We start from the raw sequence: 27,814 nt of genomic DNA on the forward strand, positions 1-27,814 counted from the left end.
ATCGCATCTAACAAAAGTTTGTGTGTGCATTTTTTATATATATATTATATTATGTGTGTGTGTGTGTGTGTTTAATACTAAAACTAATTTATTTCAACTATAATTTAACATGTACTAAAATAACTAAATTTGAACTAAAAATTAATAAAACTATGTAGACTATATATTTAAACTATTTATATATTTTTTAAAATATAATCATGACTAATACAAAATTACTAAAATGTTTACAATAAAGATAATTAAATAAATAAATTTAATAAATTAATTAAAAATTAAAAAAATAAATAAATATTAAAATAATTAAAACAAAAAAATATAAAACATTATATATATATATATATATATATATATATATATATATATAAAATTATGTAAACAGTTTGAAAACACTAGTTTATTTAAATCACTATGAGCCAGTGTTATTTTAGTATTATTGAGATACTATAATAGTTTAGTAATATTTTAATTTTTTTTATATGTATTTTAATTATTTGATTAAATTGATTTATTAATACATTACTTTGTTTAACTATGTTTGTTAACATTTTAGTAATTTTGTTTTGAGTTTTAGTTATTTTTTAAATATTTATATTTATATTTTAAATATATATATATATATATATATATAAATCTTAAATATATATAGTCAACATAGTTTTATTAATTTTTATTTCAGTTTTAGTTTTTTTTAGTACATCATGTTAAACAATGAAAATTATGCCTCGGTAATTATAGTTGAAATAAATAATTTTTAGTATTTCATTTAAGTTTAAGTTAGTTTTTATTTCCATTAACAAAAGTATTTTTTATGGTTTTAGATTACTATAATAACCCTGTTACAAAGTTTTCCCAAAAAGGGAAATTAAACAGCATATTTACAGAAAGAAAATACATTTTTTTGGATGAAAAAGGAAGAAAATTAATGGTTAAAAGCAAAAGGAGATGCATTTTCACCTATTTTCACCTATTCCGCAACTAAAATGCTAAAAACTTTCACTTGTACTGTTTCAACACCAAGTCAAAGACTTTAGATACACAGTGATGGTGCAATCAGGTTACTATTAATGGGAGAAAGTGCAACAGTGCAATATGGCAGAATAAGTCCCGCCTTCTAAATAAAAGAGCCAATGAGTTTTGCATGAGCTTTGAATGCAATGCAAGACTCTTTGGATAAAAGCACCTGCTAAATGCATTAAAGAGAAATCAGACAGCTTTACCTGCACATTAACTTCAGCCGGGTGGTTCTTCATGGCCTGTAGAGCCGCCAGCGCTCCGCCACACTCCATGATGACCTTACAGTTGTTGGGTTTGCGTAGAGCGAGGACACACAGCGCCGCACATCCCTGCTCACACACCTGAACCAGCAGCAGGACAAACAGAGAGAAAGACTGAGAAACCAACTGGGTTTATGAGGAGCTTCAGAATTTAAGAATTAGCTTGTTTCAAATGACAAGTGATTTTTGAGCTGAATTCGCCTACCCAACACGGTCACACAGAGGGACTTTATTAATGCAACATGAAACAAAAACCATTGCATTATTAATTTTAACAATTTTTAATTCTTCTTGAGAAGCAAATCAGCATATTAAAATGATTTCTGAAGGATCATGTGACACTGAAGACTGGAGTAATGATGCTGAAAATTCAGCTTTGATCACAGGATAGAAATTACATTTTACAGTGTGTTTACATAGAAAACAGTTATTTTAAATTGTAATAATATTTCACTATTTTTACAGTATTTTTGATCAAATAAACACAGCCTTGGTGAGCAGAAGAGACTTCTTTCATAAACAAAACAAAAAATCATAATGAACTTCTGAAAGGAAATGTGAATGTATTGAGTCTCAACTTCCAGAACAAAGCAACCAGATTTGAGGGTAAAATTTACTGGTATTAAGCAGAATTTAATTATATAATTGATCTTCTTTATGAGGGATTTTAAATACTGAACATTATTAATTATTATTATCATTATCTAATGTTTCTGTAAATAGCCCATGTGTTGAGTGTATGAGTATTACTATAAATAATTCAATGTACTATTCCAAAATGCACTTCAATTAGAGTTTAAAAGGCATTCTGGACAACAATTAAATAATAATCCTGACATGGGACACACCTGTGCATTGGACATGTGACGGTTCATGGCCATGATAATAAATTCCCCCCCGCCTGCATTAACGACGGCATCTTTGACGTCATCATTTCCTGCGATAGCCTTCAATGCACTGAGCACCTGCTTCACGAGCTCCTGGAAAACCATTTCATAAGCCAACAGATGATCACAACAACAAGCCATTCAAACTCTTTCTGCTCATAGGAAACACATGCTGAAACTCTCATTGACAAAATGAAGATCCAGACGCTCACCTGACAATCTAGATTGTCAGCCAGGAGTGAGATCATGAAGTTCAGGCCTCCGAGGTCCACGATGTCCTGACAGAACTCGTTTCTCACGGCCAGACGGGACAGAGTGGCACAGAGTTCACTGAGCACTGAGGCGTTTCCTGAGTGAGCTGAGAGCAGCAGAAATAAACATCAAAAGTTATGAGCATATGAATATTTGATCTCACCACTAGGTGGCGCTGTCTCAACTTCTCAGGCTCCTTCAGGGCAACATGCTAATGACCCATACAGAGTTTCTTAATGATTCGCTAATGCATTCATAAAATAAAGCATTTTGCTACAAAATGCAAAATGGTCAACGCCAAAAATGACCAATATGATAATCAGCAGATCAATATATTAGAATGATTTCTGAAGGATCATGTGACACTGAAGACTGAAGTAATGATGCAAAAAAATTCAGCTTTGATCACAGGAATAAAATATAGCTGCAATCAGCCAGAAAATCAAGCAAGAAGTAAAATCATCAGTGAAATACAGCATTTAATTTCATATACTTTATTGTAGTTAGTGGCAATTTAATATTTACTTCAGTCATAGCGCCACCAACAGGCGCAATCCCACCACTTTTTTTATGTGTCCTCAGAGTGTGCCCATAATTAAGTGTTAAATATCTTATTGCCATTTACTATCAAAGTTGTGGTATTTCGGCTATAACATACAGCCAACGACCTATTCCTACGGTGGTTTCGTCTCGATCAGACTAACGTTTTCGAAGATATATCTAAAATGTTGTTTTAACGCTAAATCGCAATGTTGCACAAAGCATGTTATATTGTTGGACTCAGCAAGAATTCAGGACTCTAACGAGACTCCCATGAAAATAAGTCAACCACATCAAAAGTTATGAGCATCTGAATATTTGATTTCACCACTAGGTGGCGCTGTCTTGAAACTTCTTAGGCTCCTTTAGGGCATCGTGCTGATGACCCGTACCGAGTTTCGTAATGATATGCTAATGCATAAAAAAAAATGCAAAATGGCTAACGCACAAAATGGCCGATACGGCTGGATATTTAGATATCATTAAACTTGGCATGCTGCCCTGAATCTTACAAGACCAAAACAGTTATTTTTGCTATCTCCGGACCAGTGGGTGGCACTGTGCCTAAACACAACATGTAACCTCAGGTAATGCCTGTGATGACATGTCCCAAGTTTGGTCAGAATATGCTAAAGCATTGCAGAGATATGACCTAGCGTCCAACTTGACATGCTCTTCTGCGAATTTGTTTGTGTGTTATTCGAAAATACTTGGGTTTATCATAAAGCTTTTGATCGCTTTTTTGCCAGCATAGTCTGAAGATGATCTGATTTGATTTTCATGAAAATTGGAGCAACCATCTAGGAGGAGTTTGAAAAAGTTTTTTTGGCGGGAAAATTTGGCGGGAAAAGCTTCATGATGGAAAATGTCATCATAGGGTACAATCGAATCGTATTGAGCAAAGGAATTTTGATTCCATCCCTTATGATTCAAAAGTTATGAGCATATGAATACTTGATTTCACCACTAAGTGGCGCTGTCTCGAAACTTCTCAGGCTCCTTCAGGGCATCATGCTCATGACCCATACAAAGCATTCAAAAAGTACAGCATTTTGCTGCAAAATGACCAATGCCCAAAATGGCCGATACGGCTGGATATTTAGATATCATTAAACTTGGCATGCTGCCCTGAATCTTACAAGACCAGTTTTATCATTTTTGTCCAAACCATTCAGAAGTTATAAGCAAAAATGGCCATTTTTTTTCTATCTAATGACCAGTAGGTGGCGCTGTATGTAGCCTCAGGTCATGCTTGTGATGACATGTACCAAGTTTGGTCAGAATACACTAAAGCGTTGGCATGCTTAAGCATTATTTGAGAATAGTTGGGTTTATCAAAAAGCTTTTGATTGCTTTTTGTCAGCATAGTCTGAAGATGATCTGATCTGACTTTCATGAAAACTGGAGCAACTGTCTAGGAGGAGTTCGAAAAAATTGTTTTTTTGGCGGGAAACGTTTCATGACGGAAAATGACGTCATATAGGGTGCAAGCGAATCGTATTGAGCCAAGGAATTTTGTTTCTAACCCTTATGATTCAAAGTAAACATGAGTGAAACTTTGGCCAAGTGGTGGCGAGAGAGAGTTTGATCTCATTTGCTGTAGTTAAAGGTGCAATATGTAATATTTTCTGTCTGCTAGAGGCCTATTCAAAACAAAGGCGTAGCTTGATGATGCCAAGTTTGGTCTTCACCTCAACGGACGGTGCAAAAGAATAGGGATTGGACTCGGGAAGAAATCATGTTCATGGATGCGATTATTAACGTTACTGTAGTGTGAAGCAGAGCAGGAGCGAGTGTTGTGGAGCTGAACGAGGAGCTGGAGCGATTGAGCAACACACGCCTCACGAGCAGCGGGACTTTTATTATGACACAGTCGCCAGTGCCGCTTCCTCTTTTCCGGTCATGAGTATGAGGTAACGCAGCTCTGTTTATCATATTAGATACATTTGAGAGTGTTGAAAATTATGTTATAACGTTACTCTGTGCGTTCACTCGCCGGCTGCTGTGAGACACTGTTACACACTGCAGTAAGATAGATCGATTTTACAATATCATATTAAATGCTGGATGATTGTGTTGATAAATGGCATGCAATTAATTTTAAAACGTATTGTATGATGGAGAAAATGCTGTATTACTTTTACTAAAAATAAAGCTGCATCTGATTATGTTAGCTACTTCACAAAATAGTGTTTTTCTCTGAGGCATGGTAAAGCATGAGACTCGCAAAAAATCAAGAACATTAGATTTAAACAATAAGACTAAACGTGTTGAGCTATATAACAATAATTAGTTTTCTGTTTATAAATATATCAAAACAGATGTTCCCTTGACTATTAAAACATGTAATATATTAAAACATCTTTGGTGTTGCCATGGTTTTTACAAAATAAAAGCGGAAACCGAGGGTAACGCGGGTATGACGCCATTGACGGGCGACTCCTCACACGTCCCGGAGCCTTGGTTAAAATTGCAATTTTCTCACTATTTACAAATAGTTGCAAACATTTGGGATATTGTAAGTACTCAAGTGAACAAAATATACAACACTGGCCTAGTGGTTTTTGGATATTTTACGACAAAAATCTTACATATTGCACCTATAAGCCATGCCTAGTGACAACTTCACTCACCTTTAGCAGCTTCAACAATGACTTTCAGTCCGTTCTGCTCTACCACAATCATCCTGGCATGTTCATGAGCCTGTCCGAAGGGAACACGCACGTCATCGTCAAAGGTCATGATCCTCAGCGCGACACAGGCCTCCTTCACGACCTCAGGAAGTTCAATGTGGCGCGTGATGCTTCCGGTGAGCAGCGGCAGCACGCCCGCCTTCACCAAACCCTGCCGGTTGTTCTCATGTTTCAGAGAGAAGTGCCGTACGATACGGATACACAAGCAGGTGAGAGCGGGATCCGTCTGGTGCGCAGTTAAAGCGCCGATCAAAAACTCTCGACCTTCCACATCCAGGAGATCCGGCTGGCCGTCTGTTAGCGCCGAGAGGGCGGCGAGAGCGACCGAAAGGGCTTCCTTCTCATCACCGGCTCTCCGGCAGCAAGCGAGGATCGTGGGATACGCCTCCTTTTGAGCCGCCAGGTATCGTTGTGCGAAGCCGAGAGAGCACTGCTGGGTGAAGACTCTCAGATCCTCCAGGACAGATGCGGATGATGACGCCACTGCATTTCTGAGAGACTCTAAAGCCTGAAGATATGTCATCAGTTAAATAAAAAACAAGCAGTTCTCTGTGGAAGTCAGGAGGTAATGAGGTTAGTTTAGCAACGAAACATCTCATATCGACATATATAGATTTACCTGAAGAACCTCATGAGGTTGATCCTCCGAGTTTTCTTCAGAACAAACTTTCGGCACTGCTTTAACAATGAAGCTGAGATCCACACCTGAGAGTATTAATCAAATCACTTCAGTCACATCATGTATCATATGTACATGCATTTGTATCATATCACATATCTACAAAACAATGTAATAGTTTGAAGGTCCCAATTTTTTGTTTAAAACCATTTTTTTAATCTTGGGGGCTCGTCCGGGATATTCCCAAGAATATTATTATTGTTCTTGGGAATAATATAAGTATTATTAACATTTTAAATCACTTTTTTGTGGTTCACTTGAATAGTCATGACATGCATACACTAAATTTTTAAAGTATAAATATTGCATGTAGTCTCTCAATTAATATGAGCTTGTTAAATAGCATAATAATGATAAAATAACTATGTGAATGTTATATATAACTAGTTTTAGATGGAGTTCAGCATGTCACACTGCAGTATGTGTCTGTATAGTACCGGTCGATAAATTTTTATGTTTTTGAAACATGCTCTTCAACGCTGCATTTATTTGATACAGAAAAAAACAGCAATATTATTGCAATTTAAAATAATGTTTTTTTGTTTTAATATACTTTAAAATATAATTCATTTCTGTGATGCAGAGCTGAATTTTCATCAGCCATTATTACTCCAGTCTTCAGAGACACATAAATTAAATATTTTCTTTACTGTCACTTTTTATCAAATTTAACGCATCCTTGCTGAATAAAAGTATTAATTTCTTTCAAAAAAAAAAAAATTACAGACCTCAAACTTTTGAGCAGTAGTGTATATTGTTACTAAATATTTCTATTTTAAATAAATGCTGCTTTTATTCATCAAAGAATCCTGAGAAAAGTATCACAAGTTATAAAACAAAAAAATATTAAGCAGCACAACAGTTTGATAATAAATCATCATATTAGAATGATTTCTGAAGGATCATGTGACACTGAAGACTGGAGTAACGATGATGAAAATTCACAGGAATAAATTATATTTATTAAAAGTATTTTAAAATAGAAAACCGTTATTTTAAATTGTAATATTATTTCACAATATCACAGTGTTTTTCTCTATTTTTAATCAAATAAATGCAGGCTTGATGAGCATAAGTAATATATTATAATATATATTATATATAATATATAATATATTATATATACAGTCCAGTCCAAAAGTTTGGAACCACTAAGATTTTTAATGTTTTTAAAAGAAGTTTCATCTGCTCACCAAGGCTACATTTATTTAACTAAAAATACAGTAAAAACAGTAATATTGTGAAATATTATTACAATTTAAAATAACTGTTTTCTATTTGAAAATATTTGACAAAGTAATTTATTCCTGTGATGCAAAGCTGAATTTTCAGCATCATTACTCCAGTCTTCAGTGTCACATGATCCTTCAGAAATCATTCTGATACGCTGATCTGCTGCTCAAGAAACATTTAATGTGTACAATTGTACAAAATATTTGTGTACAATATTTTATTATTTGATGAATAGAAAGTTCAAAAGAACAGTGTTTATCTGAAATCTAATCTTTTGTAACATTATAAATGTCTTTACTGCCACTTTTGATTGATTTAATGCATCCTTGCTGAATAAAAGTATTCATTTCTTTAATTTCTTTTCAAAAAAATAAAAATAAAAATTCTTGCTGACCCAAACTTTTGAACGGTAGTGTATAATGCTACAGAAGCTTTGTATTTCAGATAAATGCTGTTCTTTTGAACTTTCTATTCATCAAGGAATCCTGAAAAAAAAAGTACACAACTGTTTTCAACATTGAAAATAATCATAAATGTTTATTGAGCATCAAATCATCATATTAGAATGATTTCTGAAGGATCATGTGACACTGAAGACTGGAGTAACGATGCTGAAAATTCAGCTTTGCATCACAGGAATAAATTACTTTGTCAAATACATTTAAATAGTACACAGTTATTTTAAATTGTAATAATATTTAACAATATTACTGTTTTTTACTGTATTTTTAATTAAATAAATGTAGCCTTGGTGAGCAGACGAAACTTCTTTTAAAAACATTAAAAATCTTAGTGGTTCCAAACTTTTGGACTGTCTATATATATATATATATATATATATATATATATATATATATATATATATATATATATATATATATATACACACATATCACGTAAACACAAACTTTTATGTTAGATGTGATTAATCTATTTGACAGCACTTATATATATATATACAAATATACAAATATATATATATATATATATATGTGTGTGTCTGTATATATTGCTTGGCGAAAAAGTCTGTTTGAATTTAATTGCCAAATGCTTAAGAGTCTATGATTGGATCATTATTGCAGTGATTATTATGTTTCTAGCATGTTATGTGTTCTTTTAACCCTAATTGATGGAGTGTGTAGCTTTTGATTTCTTAACCAGCCATGTAGGAAGACGTATCATGGCCATATTCCAGGATGAATGTCAAGATTCATCAGGCTCAGATTGTGAAAGAATAGCTGGGAGAATCATTTTCACACATGAACTGGCACCTTAAATTCACTGCAAGTCTTTGGGATGTGCTGGAGGTGACTTTACAGAGTGCATGACTCTTGCATTACACAAGATCTTGACCAAAAACTGATGGAAATAAATGTCTCCTGATGGGAATTGCATCAATTTTTGGTCAATGCAAGAGGTGAGCACTCTGTAAAGTCTCCTCCAGCACATCCCAAAGACTTTCAGTGAATTTAAGGTGCCGATTCCTGTGTGAAAGTGTTTTGTGTACTCACCCTGAGATTCAAACTGCTCAATGGCCTCTTTTAAAGCTTCGCTGCCCTCCATGTCAAACTCCTCAATGTTTTCTTTAACCACAGCATCAAAGGTCTCCTGTGTTATCCTGCGTTTCGCCATGACTGCAGCAGATGCTATAAATAAAAGAGATGCAGTTTCAGTGCTTCTGTTTGTCTTTATATAAGCCTGGCTGACAACCAGTGTATTCAAAAGGAAGAGGTTCGTGAATGTTTATCTGGCTTTCAGTTTTGGGCGTGAAACTAAGTCAGGTTACACTATCAATAAGCATCATTGTGTTATCATTGTTTTTTTTTAAGCATGCACCATGATAATACCATGGCATTGAGTAAAGTACCTTCGAGAAAAATGAAAATACCATAGTACTGTGTTATTACAAACTGATAACATCACTGAACCATTATACCGACACGGTTCACTGCAATCAATCGTGACTAACACAAAATCATTGTTTATTAACGTAATTCACTCGCTGTATGTTATATTACCTAAGAGTGACATTCATTCGCAGCCAAAGCGATTTAAAACAAAACTGATAATAATAATGCTGAAACTCACCAACACCCAGCCTGGACCCTTATGATAAAAGCCTCCCTGGAGAAACAGTAGGCAGTACGCAAACAGAGTAAACTTAGAACAGCAACTGAACGCAACGGAATATAACTGGCGCAAACTCTTCGAGAATCATAGAGAATTACGACAGAGCGCTACGTTGCGTTTCCTTTAATGTGGCTCGGGTGAGATTTGTGAGAGAAATGGGTTCCGCCTCAACAAAATATTGCTTCATATTTTTAAATATATTTTAAAATATTGTTTGCTATATTTACCGAACGAGCGCATATTTTTTTCCAACGAAGAAATATTTAATCACCTCGCATTTCATTCTAAAGGGCGATTGATTGCGAATACTCTTCAAAGTTATGTAATTATCACACAAGCATTAAAACATTAATATATGAATGAATGAATGAATGAATGAATGAATGAATGAATGAATGAATGAATGAATGAATGAATGAATGAATGAATGAACGAATTATAGATTTACACAAAGGTAATGCAATAAAAAATAATCATGTAAACAAAAATGTTTTAGAAATTGAATATCTCCGTTGTTTATTTTGTATGTATTTTTTCTGTCACTTACTTAAATATTATACAAATAACTTCCCATTTACGCAGTTATATGTGCATTTATGTGACTGTTAATTTATTTATATATGTATTTATTTATTTTACAACTAACATCCCATTTAAGGATTTATATGTGCATGGGTGTGGCATTTATGATATGTATGTATGTATAATTGTATGTAAGAATGCATGTATGTATGAATTTATATTTGTATGTATATATGTATGTTTGTTTGTATGTTTGTTTGTTTGTATATATGTATGTATGTATGTATATATGTATGTTTGTTTGTATGTTTGTTTGTTTGTATATATGTATGTATGTATGTATGTTTGTTTGTTTGTATGTATGTATGTTTGTTTGTTTATTTGTGCGTGTATGTATGTATGTATGTATGTATGTTTGTTTGTATATATGTATGTATGTATGTATGTTTGTTTGTTTGTATGTATGTATGTATGTTTGTTTGTTTGTTTGTATGTATGTATGTATGTATGTATGTTTGTTTGTTTGTATATATGTATGTATGTATGTATGTTTGTTTGTTTGTATGTATGTATGTATGTTTGTTTGTTTGTTTGTATGTATGTATGTATGTATGTATGTATGTATGTATGTATGTTTGTTTGTATATATGTATGTATGTATGTATGTCTGTATGTATGTATGTTTGTTTGTTTGTATATATGTATGTATGTTTGTTTGTATGTTTGTTTGTTTGTATATATGTATGTATGTATGTATGTTTGTTTGTTTGTATATATGTATGTATGTATGTATGTTTGTTTGTGTATATATGTATGTATGTATGTATGTTTGTTTGTATATATGTATGTATGTATGTATGTATGTATGTTTGTTTGTTTGTTTGTTTATTTGTGCGTGTATGTATGTATGTATGTATGTATGTTTGTTTGTATATATGTATGTATGTATGTATGTTTGTTTGTTTGTATGTATGTATGTATGTATGTTTGTTTGTGTATATATGTATGTATGTATGTATGTTTGTTTGTATATATGTATGTATGTATGTATGTATGTATGTTTGTTTGTTTGTTTGTATATATGTATGTTTGTTTGTTTGTTTGTTTGTTTGTTTGTTTGTAAGTATGTATGTTTGTTTGTTTGTATATATGTATGTATGTATGTATGTATGTATGTATGTTTGTTTGTTTGTTTGTATGTATGTATGTGTTTGTTTATATGTATGTTTGTTTGTTTGTATGTATGTGTGTTTGTTTGTATGTATGTATGTATGTATGTTTTTTGTTTGTTTGTATGTATGTATGTATGTATGTATGTATGTATGTTTGTTTGTATGTTTGTATATATGTATGTATGTATGTTTGTTTATATGTATGTTTGTTTGTTTGTTTGTATGTATGTATGTATGTTTGTTTGTTTGTTTGTTTGTTTGTATGTATGTATGTATGTTTGTTTGTATGTATGTATGTATGTTTGTTTGTATATATGTATGTATGCATGTATGTATGTTTGTTTGTTTGTTTGTTTGTATGTATGTATTTATGTATGTTTGTACAGGTGCTGGTCATATAATTAGAATATCGTGAAAAAGTTAATTTTTTTATTGTAAATTATTTTTAAAAATGAAACTTTCATGTATTCTAGATTCCTTACATGTAAAGTAAAACATTTCAAAAGTTTTTTTTTTTTTAATTTTGATGATTAGAGCGTACAGCTCATGAAAGTCCAAAATCCAGTATCTCAAAATATTAGAATATTTCCTAAGATCAATCAAAAAATGGATTTTCAAAACAGAAAAGTTCAAGTTCTTTAAAGTATGTTCATTTGTGCACTCAATACTTGGTCAGCAGCACATATTACAGCATCAGTGAAGTGTGGCATGGAAGTGATCAGCCTGTGGCACTGCTGAGGCACTATTGAGCCTTCAGATCATCTGGATATTGTTGGATCGACTGTTTCTCATCTTTCTCTTGAAAATATCCCATAGATTCAGGGGTCAGGCATGTTGGCTGGCCAATAAAGCACAGTAATATCATGGTCAGCAAACCACATGGAAGTGGTTTTTGCACTGTGGGCAGGTGCTAAAGTCCTGCTGGAAAAGGAAATCAGCATCTCCATAAAGCTTGTCAGCAGATGGAAGCATAAAGTGCTCCAAAATCTCCTGGAAGATGGCTGCACTGACTTTGCACTTGATAAAACACAATGGACCAACACCAGCATATGTCACGGCCCCCCAAATCATTACTAACTTCAGAAACTTCACACTAGACTTCAAGCAGCTTGGATTCTGTGCCTCTCCAGTCTTCCTTCAGACTCTGGGACCATGATTTCAACATGAAATGCAAAATTTACTGAATTTATCTGAAAAGAAGACTTTCGACCACTGTTCACTGTCCAGTTCTTTTTCTCCTTAGCCCAGGTAAGAAGCTTCTGACGTTGTTTCTGTTTCAGAAGTGGCTTGGTAGTCCTTTTCCTGAAGATGTCTGAGTGTGGTGGCTCTTGATGCGCTGACTCCGGCTTCATTTGACTCAAGCTCTCCCAAGTGTCTGAATCGGCTTTACTTGACAGTATTCTCAAGCTTGTGGTCATCCCTGTTGCTTGTGCACCTTTGCCTACCCAGTTTCTTCCTTCTAGTCAACTTTGCATTTAATATGCTTTGATACATCACTCTGTACACAGCCACCCCATTCAGTAATGACCTTCTGTGACTGACTCTCTTTGTGGAGGCTGTCAATGATTGTCTCCTGGACCATTGCCATGTCAGCAATCTTCCCCATTAGTGTGGTTTCAAAAAACAAGAGATACCCGAAATTTATACCTGTAGGGATGGTCATTTAATGAAACTCAAATGTAAATATTCTAATATTTTGAGATACTGGATTTTGGACTTTCATTAGCTGTATGCTCTAATCAACAAATAAAAAAAATAAAATAAAATAAAAAAACTTTTGAAATGTTTTACTTTACTCTCTAAAAATGCTGGGTCAAAAACAACCCAAGTTGGGTTAAAAATGGACAAACCCAGCGATTGGGTTGTTTTGAATCTTTAACCCAACCTGCTGGGTAGATTTATTTAACTCAACTGATGTTTAAAAATCACTTTATTGATCACTTAAAATGAACCCAAAATAGGTTGGAAAATAACATTTATTAATATGTTTAATTAATAATAATTAAATAATAAACATTTATTAAATTGCTTATTAATAAATGTTCATCTTTTGATTATTATTGTTGCCTCTAGTAATTATGTGTCTGATTTAATTTCCAACATATTTTGTGCTCATTTTAAGCCAGCCATATAGTCATTTTTAAACAATAGTTGAGTTAAATAAAACTACCCAGCACATTGGGCAAACATTTAACCCAACCGCTGGGTCAAAACAACCCAATCAGTGGGTTTGTCCATATTTAACCCAACATTTTTTAGAGTGTACATGTAGGGAATCTAGTATAAATGAAAGTTTATTTTTTTTAAATAATTTACAATAAAAACAATTTTTTTCACAATATTCTAATTATATGACCAGCACCTGTACATCATACTATTTTGCACTATGTTGATAAACAATGTAATAAAATCATGCCAGAATAAAAAAATATATACATTTATTACATTTTAAGACATTTTAATCTCAAATGAAATGCCTGTATTGACCTTCGGACGGTTAAACCGAATGACCTTTTGACACTTCAAATCTTTAAAATACCTTTATATGTAGCAAATGAATGTATGTTTATTTGTATGTATGTGTGGATGGATGTAACTATTTATTCATGTAATCTTTTATTTACTTCAACATTATACAATTACTGTCTTATTTATTTTCTTAGTTTTTCCTTTATATTTCAGCCATGACATGGTATTTAATCTGTTTAACACATGACTGTGATTTCGCTCATGTGTGACACCAGGTGGAGCTGTATTTTTCAACAGAACAAATCGGCTTTGTCTGCGTCATGACGCAGATCTGAAAGCGTCAGCTGAATATAAAGGCGCGCTGCGGCATGACGCGTCCTTCTCCCCTGCCTGTCCCCACCAGCGGAAGGCAGCGTGCTCTCTGTTCCAGTTCCAGTGCTGAGTGAATCGAGAAACATCTGTCAAAATGGTGCGTATCATACACAATATTTGACTCGATACCGTTCCGCGGGGAGCGGATTCATAGCTCAGACGAATTATTTTTGTGTTTAACGGAATTTTCGGTTAGATGTGAGCGGGAAAAGGCCGGCTAGTTGTTTCCCGCAAAACAAAATGGCAGCTGCTGTTTTGCGGCATGACTCATTTCTTAAAACACGTTACAAATTATCTGTCGTTGTTTCTCTAACTGGATTATAAGTAGTTTATCACGTTTTCATCGAAATGATACAAAACCACAGCTTTGATATTTAATTTTTAGTCGTTTAGTTTGGTTTGTCAGACCGGGCCCGGTTAGCTTGTTAGCTCACGATGCCACGTATTGTGGAAAGAATCGCGTTTATGAGGGAAAAATATTATTTAAAACCCACCGGTAGCCTATTTTTGTAACCCTGTATCCTGATATTTTAATTCTTCTTCTAGTTTTTATGTTTTCCGTCTGTTTGTGAGGGGCTGTGTGTGGTTTTCGTCACTTTGCCGGCTGGTTTAACGGCAGGTGTCGGGTGTGTTCGGACTGGCCGCACGCGCACCGGCACAGCAGTCACGTGTGAGGAGCGATCCGCATGTGCGGGTCATCGGTGTGGTCACATCACGCACATGGCCGCCTATTGTTTGCGCAACGGCTTCCGGTGGACCGTGTAAAGGGCGCAAGCGATGAATATTTAACCGGTGCTTTATAAAATTATAAAATAATGCAAACATTCAGTAAGGCTCTGCTGTAAGCACGTGACTTGCATATTTGCATCTAAAATCACTATTTACATTATATGTGTGTTTAATATACATACGGGGTGTAACTAGGGCTGCAAAATTCCAGGAATTTCCAAGGCTGGAAACTTTCCATGGGGAGATATGGGAATTAATGGGAATAAACAGATAATTGAAGGTTGGCCTATAACGGGGAACTTAAATGTAGTTGAGAAATCTTAAATAAATTAATACATTTATTCAACAAGGATGTGTGAAATTGAGAAGTGATATTAAAGACTTGTATTGTAGAAAATTTCTATTTTAAAGAATATGCTTGTCTTTTTAACTTATTTATTAAAGAATCCTGAAAAAAGAATCACTGGTTCCCAAAAAATATTAAGCAACACAACTGAAACTTCCAATATTGATAATTGTTTATCAAATCAGTATATTAGAATGATTTCTGAAGGATCATGTGACACTGAAATAACACATGCATAACAATTGCTGCAATAAAAATATTTATTTTACATATTTACTAAATTTAGAATTAATTGGATGCAAGAACTATTTCATGTTATGACCAAATTAAATGTTTATATTTTATAGATTTTAAATTTTATTTATAGATTTCCCAAAATTTCCATAAATTCCCATTAGTTCCTGTTAAGTTCCCAAATTGTAATATTTCCAAAATTCCACAGGTTAAAGCTGCTCTCCGCGATTTTTGGCCTTCTAGCGGTTAATAAACAGAACTACGAGCATCCTGCGGAAGAACATTGTAGCCGGAGCTACTTTTCTCTGTGTATGTCTGTGGCGAGTCACGCAGTTACTGTGATACTCTGCGGCGAGTCCTACCAGTCTGGTCCGAAATAGTCCGAATATAAACACTTATTTTAATTATATACCATAATGATTCAGGGTAAGACCAAAACACTGTTTGGAAAATGAATTCATGTTGTACATTCTCATATCATTTTTTGTAAATTCTGAAAACAAAGAAAGTTGTGGTCAGCAGCTTTAAGTTCCCATGGAAATTTTCCGGAACCCCTTCGCAACCCTAGATGTAACGGTTCAAATTACTCAAGGTTCGGTTTGTATCATGGTTTTAGAGTAACTGTATCTGTTCTTATGTGCTATGTTTAGGACTGCTGTCAAATAAAATAAATATTCTAACTACAAACAACAGCACAAATAAATACAATGGAGCAAAGATACAAATAAGTGTTTCAGGAAGGTCAAACAATAGTTTTCAGGTAAAGAAATTGAATGTTGTTAGTTACTTTCTCAATGGTCCATTAATTCTTTGGTTAATTTACCAATAAATGATATCTGTAACTAATCTATGTATGAACTTTTTCCCCTAATGATACGGTTTATGACAGAAGATAAGGTTTGAGCAGTTTAGGCCTAATTAGGAAAGATGTTTCACTTTTTGGGATTTACAGCAGCAATTGAATCCTGAAATGTTTTGTTCGTTCAGGACGTTAAAGTAAATGTTTATTCAACTGTATGAACAAATGGCTGAATTCAAAACCGCATACTAACTAATCATAGTGGCGTTATCAAACATGGTGGAGAACGAATGACATAGTGTTGAAAATGCTGTCTGTGAAGTACCAGAATAAAGTAGAAAGCTTAACTTAAGAAGTTCACTGTTCAAGAGGTTTGACAAAAACGGTTATTTTTGTGATTGAGTTGGGATGATAAATGTGTCTCTTCCTCTTCCAGGTGAACTTCACAGTCGACCAGATCCGTGCCATCATGGACAAGAAGTCCAACATCCGTAACATGTCCGTGATTGCGCATGTGGATCACGGTAAATCTACACTGACCGACTCTCTGGTGTCCAAGGCTGGAATCATCGCTTCCGCCCGTGCCGGAGAGACCCGTTTCACTGACACACGTAAAGACGAGCAGGAGCGCTGCATCACCATCAAATCCACGTAAGACGATTGGAAGTGTCAGGGGAATCTAATACTGCAATCCTATAAATAAAATGCAATTAAACATTATCATGCACAACTAAACCTGGAAATGGTATTTAATATTAATAATGCAATCCTGTAAATGCTGGAATAAAATAAAATATCAGGGAATTTTAATTTTGCAATCCTGTAAATTTATTTTATATTTTATTCCTTCAATTTATTTACAGGATTGCAATATTAAAAATCCTTGATTTCATTTTTAATATTGAAATGCTGTAAATAAAATGCAGGAATAAAATAAAATATCAGGGAAATTTAATATTGCAATGCAGTAAATAAAATGCAGCAATAAAATAAAATATCTGTATTTTAATATTGCAATGCTGTAAATAAAATGCAGGAATAAAATAAAATATCGGGGTATTTTAATATTGCAATCCTGTAAATTTATTTTATATTTTATTCCTGCAATTTATTTACAGGATTGCAATATTAAAAATCCCTGATTTTATTTTTTAATATTGCAGTCCTGTAAATAAAATGCAATCAAAACCCTATCATCCCTGTCATGACTATAAATGTTGTAGGGGGTGGCTGAGATGTGCAGGTCAAAGTGCTGTTAAACTGCAATGTCACTGCTTTATGGTATTGAGTCATGTCTAATTTATTTCCCACGCTCCAATAAAATGTGCATTTTCTATATTCAAATATCCAACCCTGTGCCTGTTATGACTAACATAACCCAAACCAGTTACCTGTGACATGCTCACTAGAACCGACTGTCTAATACTGACATACAAAGAGCTTGTTGTTGAGTTCCCTTTTGTTGTGCCTCTTTTACAGCGCCATCTCCATGTACTACGAGCTGACTGAGAATGACATGGCCTTCATTAAGCAGTGTAAGGATGGGATGGGTTTCCTCATCAACCTGATCGACTCTCCTGGCCACGTGGACTTCTCCTCTGAGGTCACGGCCGCTCTGCGTGTCACCGATGGAGCTCTGGTTGTAGTGGACTGCGTCTCTGGTAAATGTTTTGCTGAGTTCATGCATCGTTCTGTCATTGATGTGTAGTGCGGAATGAATTGTAGAAACCGGTCATTAAAATGAAATCTACAGTATAACGCGGAATGGCACGGAATTGGGCAAAATCAAAATTAGGGCTGTACACTTAATGATGGTGATATGGAAGAGTGTCTTAATATTTAAGTGCAAAGAAAAGTTTGCATTATGACACAAATATATCCCTATTGTAGAATAGAATGTACTTCTCAAAGTAATAGGGGTTTAACGGTACACATATTCGTACCGAACCGGTTCAGGACCGGGCTTTCGGTTCGGTGCACGTGTGTACTGAAGCATTACACTGCAACATTGTTACTTTTGATTAGAAATAAATTCTGTCCTTGAAATCACAAAATTTAAACAGAAAATGCTCCAGTTCAACCGGCAGCGCGAGTAAACGTGATCATCTCTACCTCTTTAATACTAGTTACAGAATAAACATGAATGAACATCTGACGGTATGTTGAAAGATACAGTACAACTTGCTGAAACGGTCATATGTAATGTAATCGCTCAATCAGTGTTTCAACGGCGGAAAGACATCAATGAAAGCTTGTAAACAATAGAATAGAATCAATAGAGAAATGAACTTTTGCTTAATATATGCACTGCATTAGCCTATATAATCATATTTTACTTAACATTTTAGTGATGTTCTGATTGGGCTATTTAATGTATATTTAAATAAATGTGTGAAAATGACAACCACTGTGTAGAAATGATTATATTTTAACAATGAATTGGAGTAAAAACATTTAGAAGTTAATGCAAAAACTGTCTTGCATGAATGCATAAACATGCAATTTGTTGTTTGAGTTTATTTAAAAAAAAAAAAAGCAGCAATTGAATTTAGGCTAATAGTCTGGCCTTAGTAGTTAACCTTTAATATTATAGTAGCATAATGTTCAAGTAAGGGCATAGTTTATAGCATTAGATTTTTTTTTCCCACTACTTTTAAACTTTTTAGTTTAATATATTTAAAGACAAAAACACAATTTGTTCAGTAAACCACTGTTTAATAAAAAAAAGCAATTTTATGTTTAGCTTTCTCCCTACCAGCTGCACTGAACCGTAGCAAACCGTGACTTCAACACCGAGGTACGTACCAAATCGTGAGTTGTGTACCGTTACACCCCTATAAAGTAATAATTACAACTTTAACTTTTAAAATATTCTTTAATAATAAACCTCTGCTCACTAAAATTTGCTTATTTTAAAAGATGAATTAACGTTTTTCGCCTTAATGATTACCCCTTTTTGGATAAATTTGACTTTCATTCAGGAAAAAAAATAAATTGACAAGTTTTAATAGGGTGTGACTTATCGTAAATGTTATTAACTGAAGTTTGTTGATTACTTGAATTCAGACATGCTTTTGTTAGAATGTAATGAAACCATTAAAACAATCCAGTAAAAAAATAAAATGGAGAAAACAGAATTTGGTTCTTTTTCACCATTTAATTTGTCTGGATGCTGTTTTTTCCTACTTTAAAACTTCTGGATGCCTTTTTGCTGGTTGAATTTTTTAGTAGCCAAAAAGCTTGTGTAATTGAAATGAACTTAAAAATTCTCTTTAAACAGTTTAACAAATTTACTATTTTGGAGCCCTATGAAATTTGTTAAACTGTATAATTAAATAGAAAACTATAAAAAATAAAAAACAGAACTTGTTGGAAAAAATGAAACTGATTTCAGTGTCCTAATGACGACATTTAGGGTCTAAAATTCGCAGGTTACTGAATCAACAGGATGCTAAATATCTGTGTTTTGCTCAGGTGTGTGCGTGCAGACCGAGACGGTGCTGAGACAGGCCATCGCCGAGCGCATTAAGCCCGTGCTGATGATGAACAAGATGGACCGGGCCCTGCTGGAGCTGCAGCTGGAGCCTGAGGAGCTGTACCAAACCTTCCAGCGCATCGTGGAGAACGTCAACGTCATCATCTCCACCTACGGAGAGGACGAGGGTGGACCCATGGGTAGCATCATGGTGAGAACATGCTTGACTCTGTTTAACGTATGAAATTAGTGCTAAAATGGTCAATGAGGAGAAATCATGCACCACTCTGATGAGCTGATGTACAAACAACCAACCACAATATCTGAGACCTGCATTGATCCTTTAGTGATTTTTAAACCCTTTCAGTTGCAGTCACAAATGATGTTAGAGCAGTGATGTAGTTGATTTGTGATGTATATTTATTTTGCTTTCTCTCAGATTGATCCAGTCATCGGTACTGTGGGTTTTGGTTCCGGTCTGCACGGCTGGGCCTTCACTCTGAAGCAGTTTGCCGAGATGTATGTGGCCAAGTTTGCTGCTAAAGGTGATGGTCAGCTGGGCCCAGCTGAACGCTGTAAGAAAGTGGAGGACATGATGAAGAAACTCTGGGGTGACAGGTGAGATTCACGATGATAAACCATAAATAAAACCATAGTTTTATTCATTCATGTGAATTGAAGTTCAAAAGTGTTTTTATACTTTAATACTATTTATTCGATTTTTAAAGTGTCAACCATATTGTGAAATATTGCAATTTTAAAAACCGCAATTTTCTAGGCGAAAATATAGTAAACTGGAATGTATTCCTATGATTCAGCATCATTACTCCAGTCTTCAGTGTCACATGATCCTTCAGAAATCATTCTAATATGATGATTTGCCGCTCAAGTTAATTGTTATTCTGGAAATGGATACTTTTTATTCATGATTCTTTGAATAGAAAATTCTAAAGAACAGCATTGAATCTTTTGTAACAATGTCTTTACTGTCACTTTTGATTAAAGCATTCTTGAGGAAAGTCCCAGTGAACCCTTTTATTTGAAAAATGTTTCCAGACTATTTTGCCCCAATTCAATTTTCTAAAATATAAGTTATTAAAAGAAAATCATAAGCAGAGTGTTTTCATAGCAAAGGTTTAGTGATTGTAAAAACATGACTGGATGAATTCAAGGCGCACCTTTTATTAAAGCACAAGCGAGTCTTTTTGAACTTCACTAAACGAATGTGTGTCTGCCATTCAATCCAGCTTAAGATAAAGGAGCAAATGATCGTTTAATTCAGACTGGTTTGATGTTGCACCATCAACAACAAAGTACACTTTTACAGTAGGGATGCGCCGTTTGGGTATCTGCTTCGATACTGCCACTTTTGCCGGATCGATCAAAATCCGGTATAGTGCGTGTACTATTGTTGTTGTTAAGCCCCACAAAAGGCACAAACATTAAAAAAGCACCATAAAGTGTTTGTGCGCTATATTCCAAGTGTTCTGAAGCCATTCCATAGTTTAATGTGATCAATATTAAAGTTGTTAAAGTTACTCCGCTGTGGCTGTCAGTCATTCTCAATTCAGCATTCAAAATATTTAGATTGTACTACATGCCAAATATAAAGCTATATGACCTGTTTATATGAAATATGGTCTAAAAAGTCTACAGAGAGGTTTTGAAATGAGTCTGGAAAAGTATGAAATTTGAAAATGAAGGAACCCTGTTACTCATTCTCTGCTGCTCTTCCAGATACTTTGACCCAGCCACCGGTAAATTCAGCAAGACCGCAAACGGCCCTGATGGAAAGAAACTGCCCCGCACCTTCGCCCAGCTCATCCTGGACCCCATCTTCAAGGTATGAATCTGTTTGCCAACCGAAGCCTCAAATGGTCATGCAAACCTGTATTCGATACACTAGTGATCATACCTCACTTCCTCAATCTCCAGGTGTTCGATGCCATCATGAACTTCAAGAAGGAAGAAACCGCCAAACTGATTGATAAGCTTGAAATCAAGCTGGATGCCGAGGATAAGGATAAAGAAGGCAAGCCCCTGCTGAAGGCAGTGATGCGTCGCTGGCTGCCCGCCGGAGAAGCTCTGCTTCAGATGATCACCATCCACCTGCCCTCTCCTGTCACGGCCCAGAAGTACCGCTGCGAGCTGCTTTATGAAGGACCTGGAGATGATGAAGCTGCCATGGGTATGACAGTAGTTTATCTGTTGTGTGTGTGGGGTCGTATTTATGCATAGGGTATATTGCACTGCAAACATTGACGGAGCAAGTTAAAGCTGTTAATGCATGGTATAAGCAGGGTAACTCCACTTTGTCAGATGGTTCTTTACTTCTACATCGTGATAATGCACAGATTTGTACAATCATTTACATGTCTTATTTCTTTGCCCTCTGCACAGGTATTAAGAACTGCGACCCGAAGGCTCCCCTCATGATGTACATCTCAAAAATGGTGCCGACCACCGATAAGGGCCGCTTCTATGCTTTTGGCCGTGTGTTCTCTGGTGTCGTGTCCACTGGGCTGAAAGTGCGAATCATGGGACCAAACTTCACCCCTGGGAAGAAAGAGGATCTTTACCTGAAACCCATCCAGAGGTCTGCAGCGCTCCAGACATATTAATGCTAGTGATGCACTGAAATAATTAAACTATTTAAAAACATCTTATTTAATAAATCAAATTCAATAAACTCAAACTGAGTTGAATATAATATTTAAATTGCCCCCTTAAGGTAGTTTATATCAACTTTATAATTCATCACAGATTTCTTTCAAACATGCATTAAATGAAGACATCAGAATTAGTAAAAAATATTTGTAATATAGTGCATATTTATATATTATTATATAGTCCAAACATCACATCATAGAAACTGTCGTTGTTTATTAAGAAAGAGGGGAAAGAGAAATTACTAAAACTAAAATGAAAAGTTCAAATTTCCAAATTTTAAAAACTATAATATATAAATCAGCCTAACAAATATCCCAAAAACATGATAGTACTGTGGTAAATACAAAAAACTGGGTGAATGTCCAAAACATGTCATGGTAATTGTAAAAAAAACATGGTTGTACCACGGTAATTTTGTGTAGTGGTGGTACTTCGAGATAAACTGGTTTTATGCATTTCAGTTTTGAATTTAGTGCTAAATGACTTTGTTTGAATGTTGATCATTGGTCATGCAATGAGAATATTTGGCGTTTTCTGTTTCAGTCTAAAGATTTCAGTGCATCATTAACTCATTAACCAGGTCAAAAAATAGTGTACCTTGTTTCTGACACTGAATGTCAATTCCAGGACCATTTTGATGATGGGACGTTATGTCGAGCCCATTGAAGACGTGCCATGCGGTAACATCGTGGGTTTGGTTGGCGTGGACCAGTTCTTGGTGAAGACTGGGACCATCACAACCTTCGAGCAGGCCCACAACATGCGTGTGATGAAGTTCAGTGTCAGCCCTGTGGTCAGAGTGGCGGTGGAGGCCAAGAATCCTGCCGACCTGCCCAAACTGGTGGAGGGACTCAAACGCCTGGCCAAGTCCGACCCCATGGTGCAGTGCATCATTGAGGAGTCTGGAGAGCACATCATCGCTGGCGCTGGAGAACTTCACCTGGAAATTTGCCTTAAAGATCTGGAGGAAGACCATGCGTGCATCCCACTTAAGGTTTGTGCATTAATGAGAGTTTTTAAAGTGCTCGTAAACAATCTGCAAAGTCATTCAAACTCTACAACAAAATACACTTGCCTGAAACGTCTCGTTTGTAATCCTGCAATTATAAGCCGTCACAATGTAACACATTCCTACTGGCTGCTGGGACATTTAAGTGGTTGACCAATTGGCAACAGACTTGGCCAACTGACCAAACAACAGACTGGGCCTTTTCACAAAGGGGGGCTTTAAAGAGAGAAACTAAGGGGCCGTTTACACAACAGTTTTCAACAAAAAATGCGAACTTTCACTCTTGGCACCCTGAAAATGCAATTTTAAAAATAATCAGCCTGTGAATCTGATTTAAATGCAACTAGCCTTTAGTGATGTAACTCATCTGTCGATCTTGTTCTCCTACAGAAATCAGACCCTGTTGTGTCATACAGAGAGACGGTCAGTGCAGAATCAGACCAGATGTGTTTGTCCAAATCCCCCAACAAGCACAACCGTCTATACATGAAGGCCAGGCCGTTCCCCGACGGTCTCGCTGAAGACATCGACAAGGGCGAGGTGACGTCCCGTCAGGAGCTCAAGGCCCGCGCCCGTTACCTGGCCGACAAATACGAGTGGGAGGTCACAGAGGCCCGTAAGATCTGGTGCTTCGGACCTGACGGAACCGGACCCAATGTCCTGGTGGACGTGACCAAGGGAGTGCAGTACCTGAACGAGATCAAGGACAGCGTTGTGGCTGGATTCCAGTGGGCCACTAAAGAGGTGAGAGACATGAAGTGAGGTTTGGTTTACGAACGTTGATGTCCTGGCTGGTCTATGAGGAGAAATCATGCACCACTCTGATGAAGTGATGGATAACCCCTACCACGAACATCTGAGACCTCCACAGACGTGAACACGTTCAAATCTACAATGTTGCCTTGGGTTTTGAAGGAAAATTGGACCTGGACATTCATTTTGAATATTTTTATATCATAATTATAACTTATTTAATATTTTTACTAATAATAACACTAATATTTTAATGATTTAATGATCGTTCTTATTCTTATAGTAGTAGTAGTAGTAGTTATATTGAATAATATAATATAAAGCATCTTATAACAATGTATACATTTTTAATTACTATTATAAATATTTATTATTCAAGTAGAAAATTCCATATTTTTATTACTATTAATATCTTTTGCAAAACCATGAGCTTGTTTTGCTCTCCCTTGAAGCTGAACATCAGCAACCAGGAAAGCAAGTAAACTCATTTTATACGAAATATAAAGTGTAAATTGAATTAAAACAACAATATCCAGATGTATTTGATCTCATCCATATCAAATTTTTTTTTATATGTATAATATAATTGTTGAAATATAAAGATTTATTTATAATAGTAATGGATAATTTAAAAAATTATTTTTGATTTCTTTCTCCTGGTTACTGATGATGATCTTTATTTGCTAATATTTTTTTGCTATAAAGTTTTGCGAGTGAGAACCGCACATGCTCATGGTCTGGTTCCTCTCCTCAGGGTGTGCTGTGCGAGGAGAACATGCGTGCCGTCCGTTTCGACATCCATGACGTCACACTCCACACAGACGCCATCCACCGCGGCGGTGGCCAGATCATCCCCACGGCCCGCAGGGTTCTGTACGCCTGTCAGCTCACAGCCGAGCCCAGACTCATGGAGCCCGTCTACCTGGTGGAGATTCAGGTGAGACGCCAATCCTTCACAACACTGCCTCAGTTTTCTCTTGCATATGAACGTTTCTCAATCTCATCTCTCTCGTTCATAGTGCCCAGAGCAAGTGGTCGGCGGCATCTACGGCGTGTTGAACAGAAAACGAGGACACGTGTTTGAGGAGTCTCAGGTCATGGGAACGCCCATGTTTGTCGTTAAGGCCTACCTGCCTGTCAACGAGTCTTTTGGTGAGTAAACGTAATGAAGAAACCGAAGCGGTTTAGTAGATTATCAGACAAAAGCATTGTATTCGGAGTAGATTTTTGCTGAAAAACTTCGACATTTATTTATAAAACTATTTTTAAAGCAGCTTCACACTAATAAACAGGGAAATAAGTGTTGTAAATCAGCTGATTCCAAGTTTGAAACTGATTTGAACAAGTGATCTTTATACTTAGTAAAAATATGGTACCAAAAACTCTACTCCCATTTGGCTAATGAACGAACAGCCAGTAATCAGTGAGTCAAGAACCACTCTAATTGATTCAAACTATTAATTTGTGAACTTAACTCTCTTTTATGGATGAATTTGAAAAGATTCATTTCAGAATCAGATTACACTGCTTGCGCTGTACGTTTGTTGTGTGCAACGGTACAATAGAAATACGTGTTTGCTATTTTATCTTTTGTACGTTGCGGCATTCATTTCTGCTCTCTCATCGCTTTCCATTCAGACTGCAAACTCAGCCAGAACGTGTTCTGTGCTGCTGTATGACACTTTGCATTCTGCTTTTAGTTTTGAACAAGCACAAGTTCTCATTCCTAATGATTGTGTCCTAGTAAATGCTGTTCCTCCTTAAAAGGATATGAGATGTTTATAAATTTAATGAGATGTTAAATTAATTTTTAAAATTATTTAATTATGGAAAGTTGAATTAAATGCTTATTTATTATATATAAATACCAATAATATCCAGAAAAACTTCATGCCCACTGTAGGACTTAACTATAAACAAGTCTGAAATGCACTGCAACTCATTTTTATTATTATAATCTCATTTTTATATATTTATACTACTACCAGCCAGATATGAACTCTTTTGAATGATTCATTGATGAATGTTTTCTGTGTACAGGTTTCACAGCTGACCTGCGCTCCAACACCGGTGGTCAGGCCTTCCCTCAGTGTGTGTTCGACCACTGGCAGATCCTGCCGGGTGACCCCCAGGACGCCGCGTCCAAACCTTTCCAGATCGTCGGTGACACGCGCAAACGCAAGGGCCTGAAAGAGGGCATCCCGGCACTCGACAACTACCTGGACAAGTTATAAACGGCTGAAGGACACGTCTACCCCTGTAGCCCAACCTCGGCGCTTTATTCTCATTCGTGTTTCATTCCTTCCCTCCTGCACTCGCTTCCTTCCCTCAGAGTACATGAGAGGGACTGGATGGTACAGGGCACAAACATATGACACACTTCTCACATGCAAACAGGAAAGTCAAGTGGATTATGTAAATCTAAAAGAAAATAAAAATGGAAAATTACTTATGTGGTGTTTCATTGCTGGTTGGTCCAGATGTTGATTTCATGTGTCCGCAGGCTTTAGTGCTGCAATTTTACCATTTCTAGTCCCTATTAAACAGTTCCATGGGTTTTTTTTTTTTAAAGAGATCAAATATGTAGTCTTATGAGCTCAGAAATGATGCATTCATAATTTCACAAGAATTGTGATGCATTAAATGTTTTTAAAGTTATTGCAACTGTTCGTTTTAATTGGGTTCCCTATTTTGGATCCTATTCAGACTTTTAAGTCTATTTTGCTAATTTATAATGAATGCATGTTTTCACAGATTAGTGTTTTTACAATATTAATATTGACATTAGTTATAAATGCAGCTGTTCACGTTTGCTCTGGTCCATTAAATATTAACCGATATATTGCATCAGTAAATATTGAAGTTAACTAATGTTGAGATATGCATTTAATTGAAAAAGGATGTTCACTTTTAACTTAATTTCCTGATAATTTACTCGCCCACATGTCATCCAAGATGTTCGTGTCTGTCTTCAGTCAAAAAGAAATGAAGGTTTTTGAGGAAAACATTCCAGGATTTTTCTCCATATAGTGGACTTCACTGGGGTTCAACGGGTTGAAGGTCCAAATGTCAGTTTCAGTGCAGCTTCAAGGAGCTCTACATGATCCCAGACGAGGAGTAAGAGTCTTATCGAGAGAAACCATTGGTCAGTTTCTAAAAATTTTTTTAAAAATTATACATTTTAACCATAAATGCTCATCTTGAACTAGCTCCTATTAGAATTCCAGCAGTGTAGACACTGTTAAGTGTATTACTGCCCTCCTCAGGTCAAAGTTTGAACTAAGTATATAACAATTTAGTTCTAACTTTGACCTGTGGAGGGCAGTAATGCACTTAACAGTGTCTACACTGCTGGAATTCTAAATAGAAAAGAAGAGAGGTAGTTTAAGATGAGCATTTGTGGTTAAAACGTGTATAATTTTATTTTTTTTTAAGAAAATGGCCGATGGTTTCTCTAGATGAGACTCTTATTCCTCGTCTGGGATCATGTAGAGCTCTTTGAAGCTGCACTGAAACTGACATTTGGACCTTCAACCCGTTGAACCCCAGTGAAGTCCACTATAGAGAAAATCC

At 35.5% G+C, this 27,814-nt stretch overlaps 2 protein-coding genes across 2 annotated transcripts in view; one reads left to right on the forward strand and one right to left on the reverse strand.

Annotated features, from left to right (window-relative positions):
* Positions 1-9,729, reverse strand: part of armc6 (armadillo repeat containing 6) — a 10,872-nt gene extending 1,143 nt beyond the window's left edge. The window contains exons 1-7 of the mRNA XM_067363160.1: positions 9,650-9,729; positions 9,073-9,207; positions 6,269-6,354; positions 5,590-6,157; positions 2,377-2,522; positions 2,126-2,257; positions 1,221-1,358 (exon numbers count right to left, since the gene is read on the reverse strand). Coding sequence (XP_067219261.1) covers positions 1,221-1,358; positions 2,126-2,257; positions 2,377-2,522; positions 5,590-6,157; positions 6,269-6,354; positions 9,073-9,193 — 1,191 coding nt within the window. The 5' untranslated portion in view covers positions 9,194-9,207; positions 9,650-9,729. The remainder of the gene's footprint in view (positions 1-1,220; positions 1,359-2,125; positions 2,258-2,376; positions 2,523-5,589; positions 6,158-6,268; positions 6,355-9,072; positions 9,208-9,649) is intronic.
* Positions 9,730-14,187: 4,458 nt separating this feature from the next.
* eef2b (eukaryotic translation elongation factor 2b) lies at positions 14,188-26,689 on the forward strand. The gene is made up of 13 exons (XM_067362048.1): positions 14,188-14,323; positions 16,771-16,985; positions 17,814-17,995; positions 19,809-20,020; positions 20,249-20,427; positions 21,547-21,652; positions 21,745-21,997; positions 22,210-22,405; positions 23,107-23,473; positions 23,879-24,232; positions 24,996-25,178; positions 25,261-25,393; positions 26,282-26,689. Exons 1-13 carry the CDS (start codon positions 14,321-14,323, stop codon positions 26,473-26,475), a joined length of 2,577 nt encoding a protein of 858 aa, XP_067218149.1. The 5' UTR covers positions 14,188-14,320; the 3' UTR covers positions 26,476-26,689.
* The last annotated feature ends 1,125 nt before the right edge of the window (positions 26,690-27,814 follow it).

Source organism: Chanodichthys erythropterus, chromosome 16 (genome assembly GCF_024489055.1).
Source record: "Chanodichthys erythropterus isolate Z2021 chromosome 16, ASM2448905v1, whole genome shotgun sequence".
Taxonomy (NCBI): Eukaryota; Metazoa; Chordata; class Actinopteri; order Cypriniformes; family Xenocyprididae; genus Chanodichthys; species Chanodichthys erythropterus.

Bases quoted from the DNA above. Each gene is read 5' to 3' on its own strand.
- eef2b (XM_067362048.1), top strand. The intron at 25,179-25,260 runs GTGAGACGCCAA...TCTCGTTCATAG, and splicing joins TCTACCTGGTGGAGATTCAG to TGCCCAGAGCAAGTGGTCGG. The intron at 25,394-26,281 runs GTGAGTAAACGT...TTCTGTGTACAG, and splicing joins GCCTGTCAACGAGTCTTTTG to GTTTCACAGCTGACCTGCGC.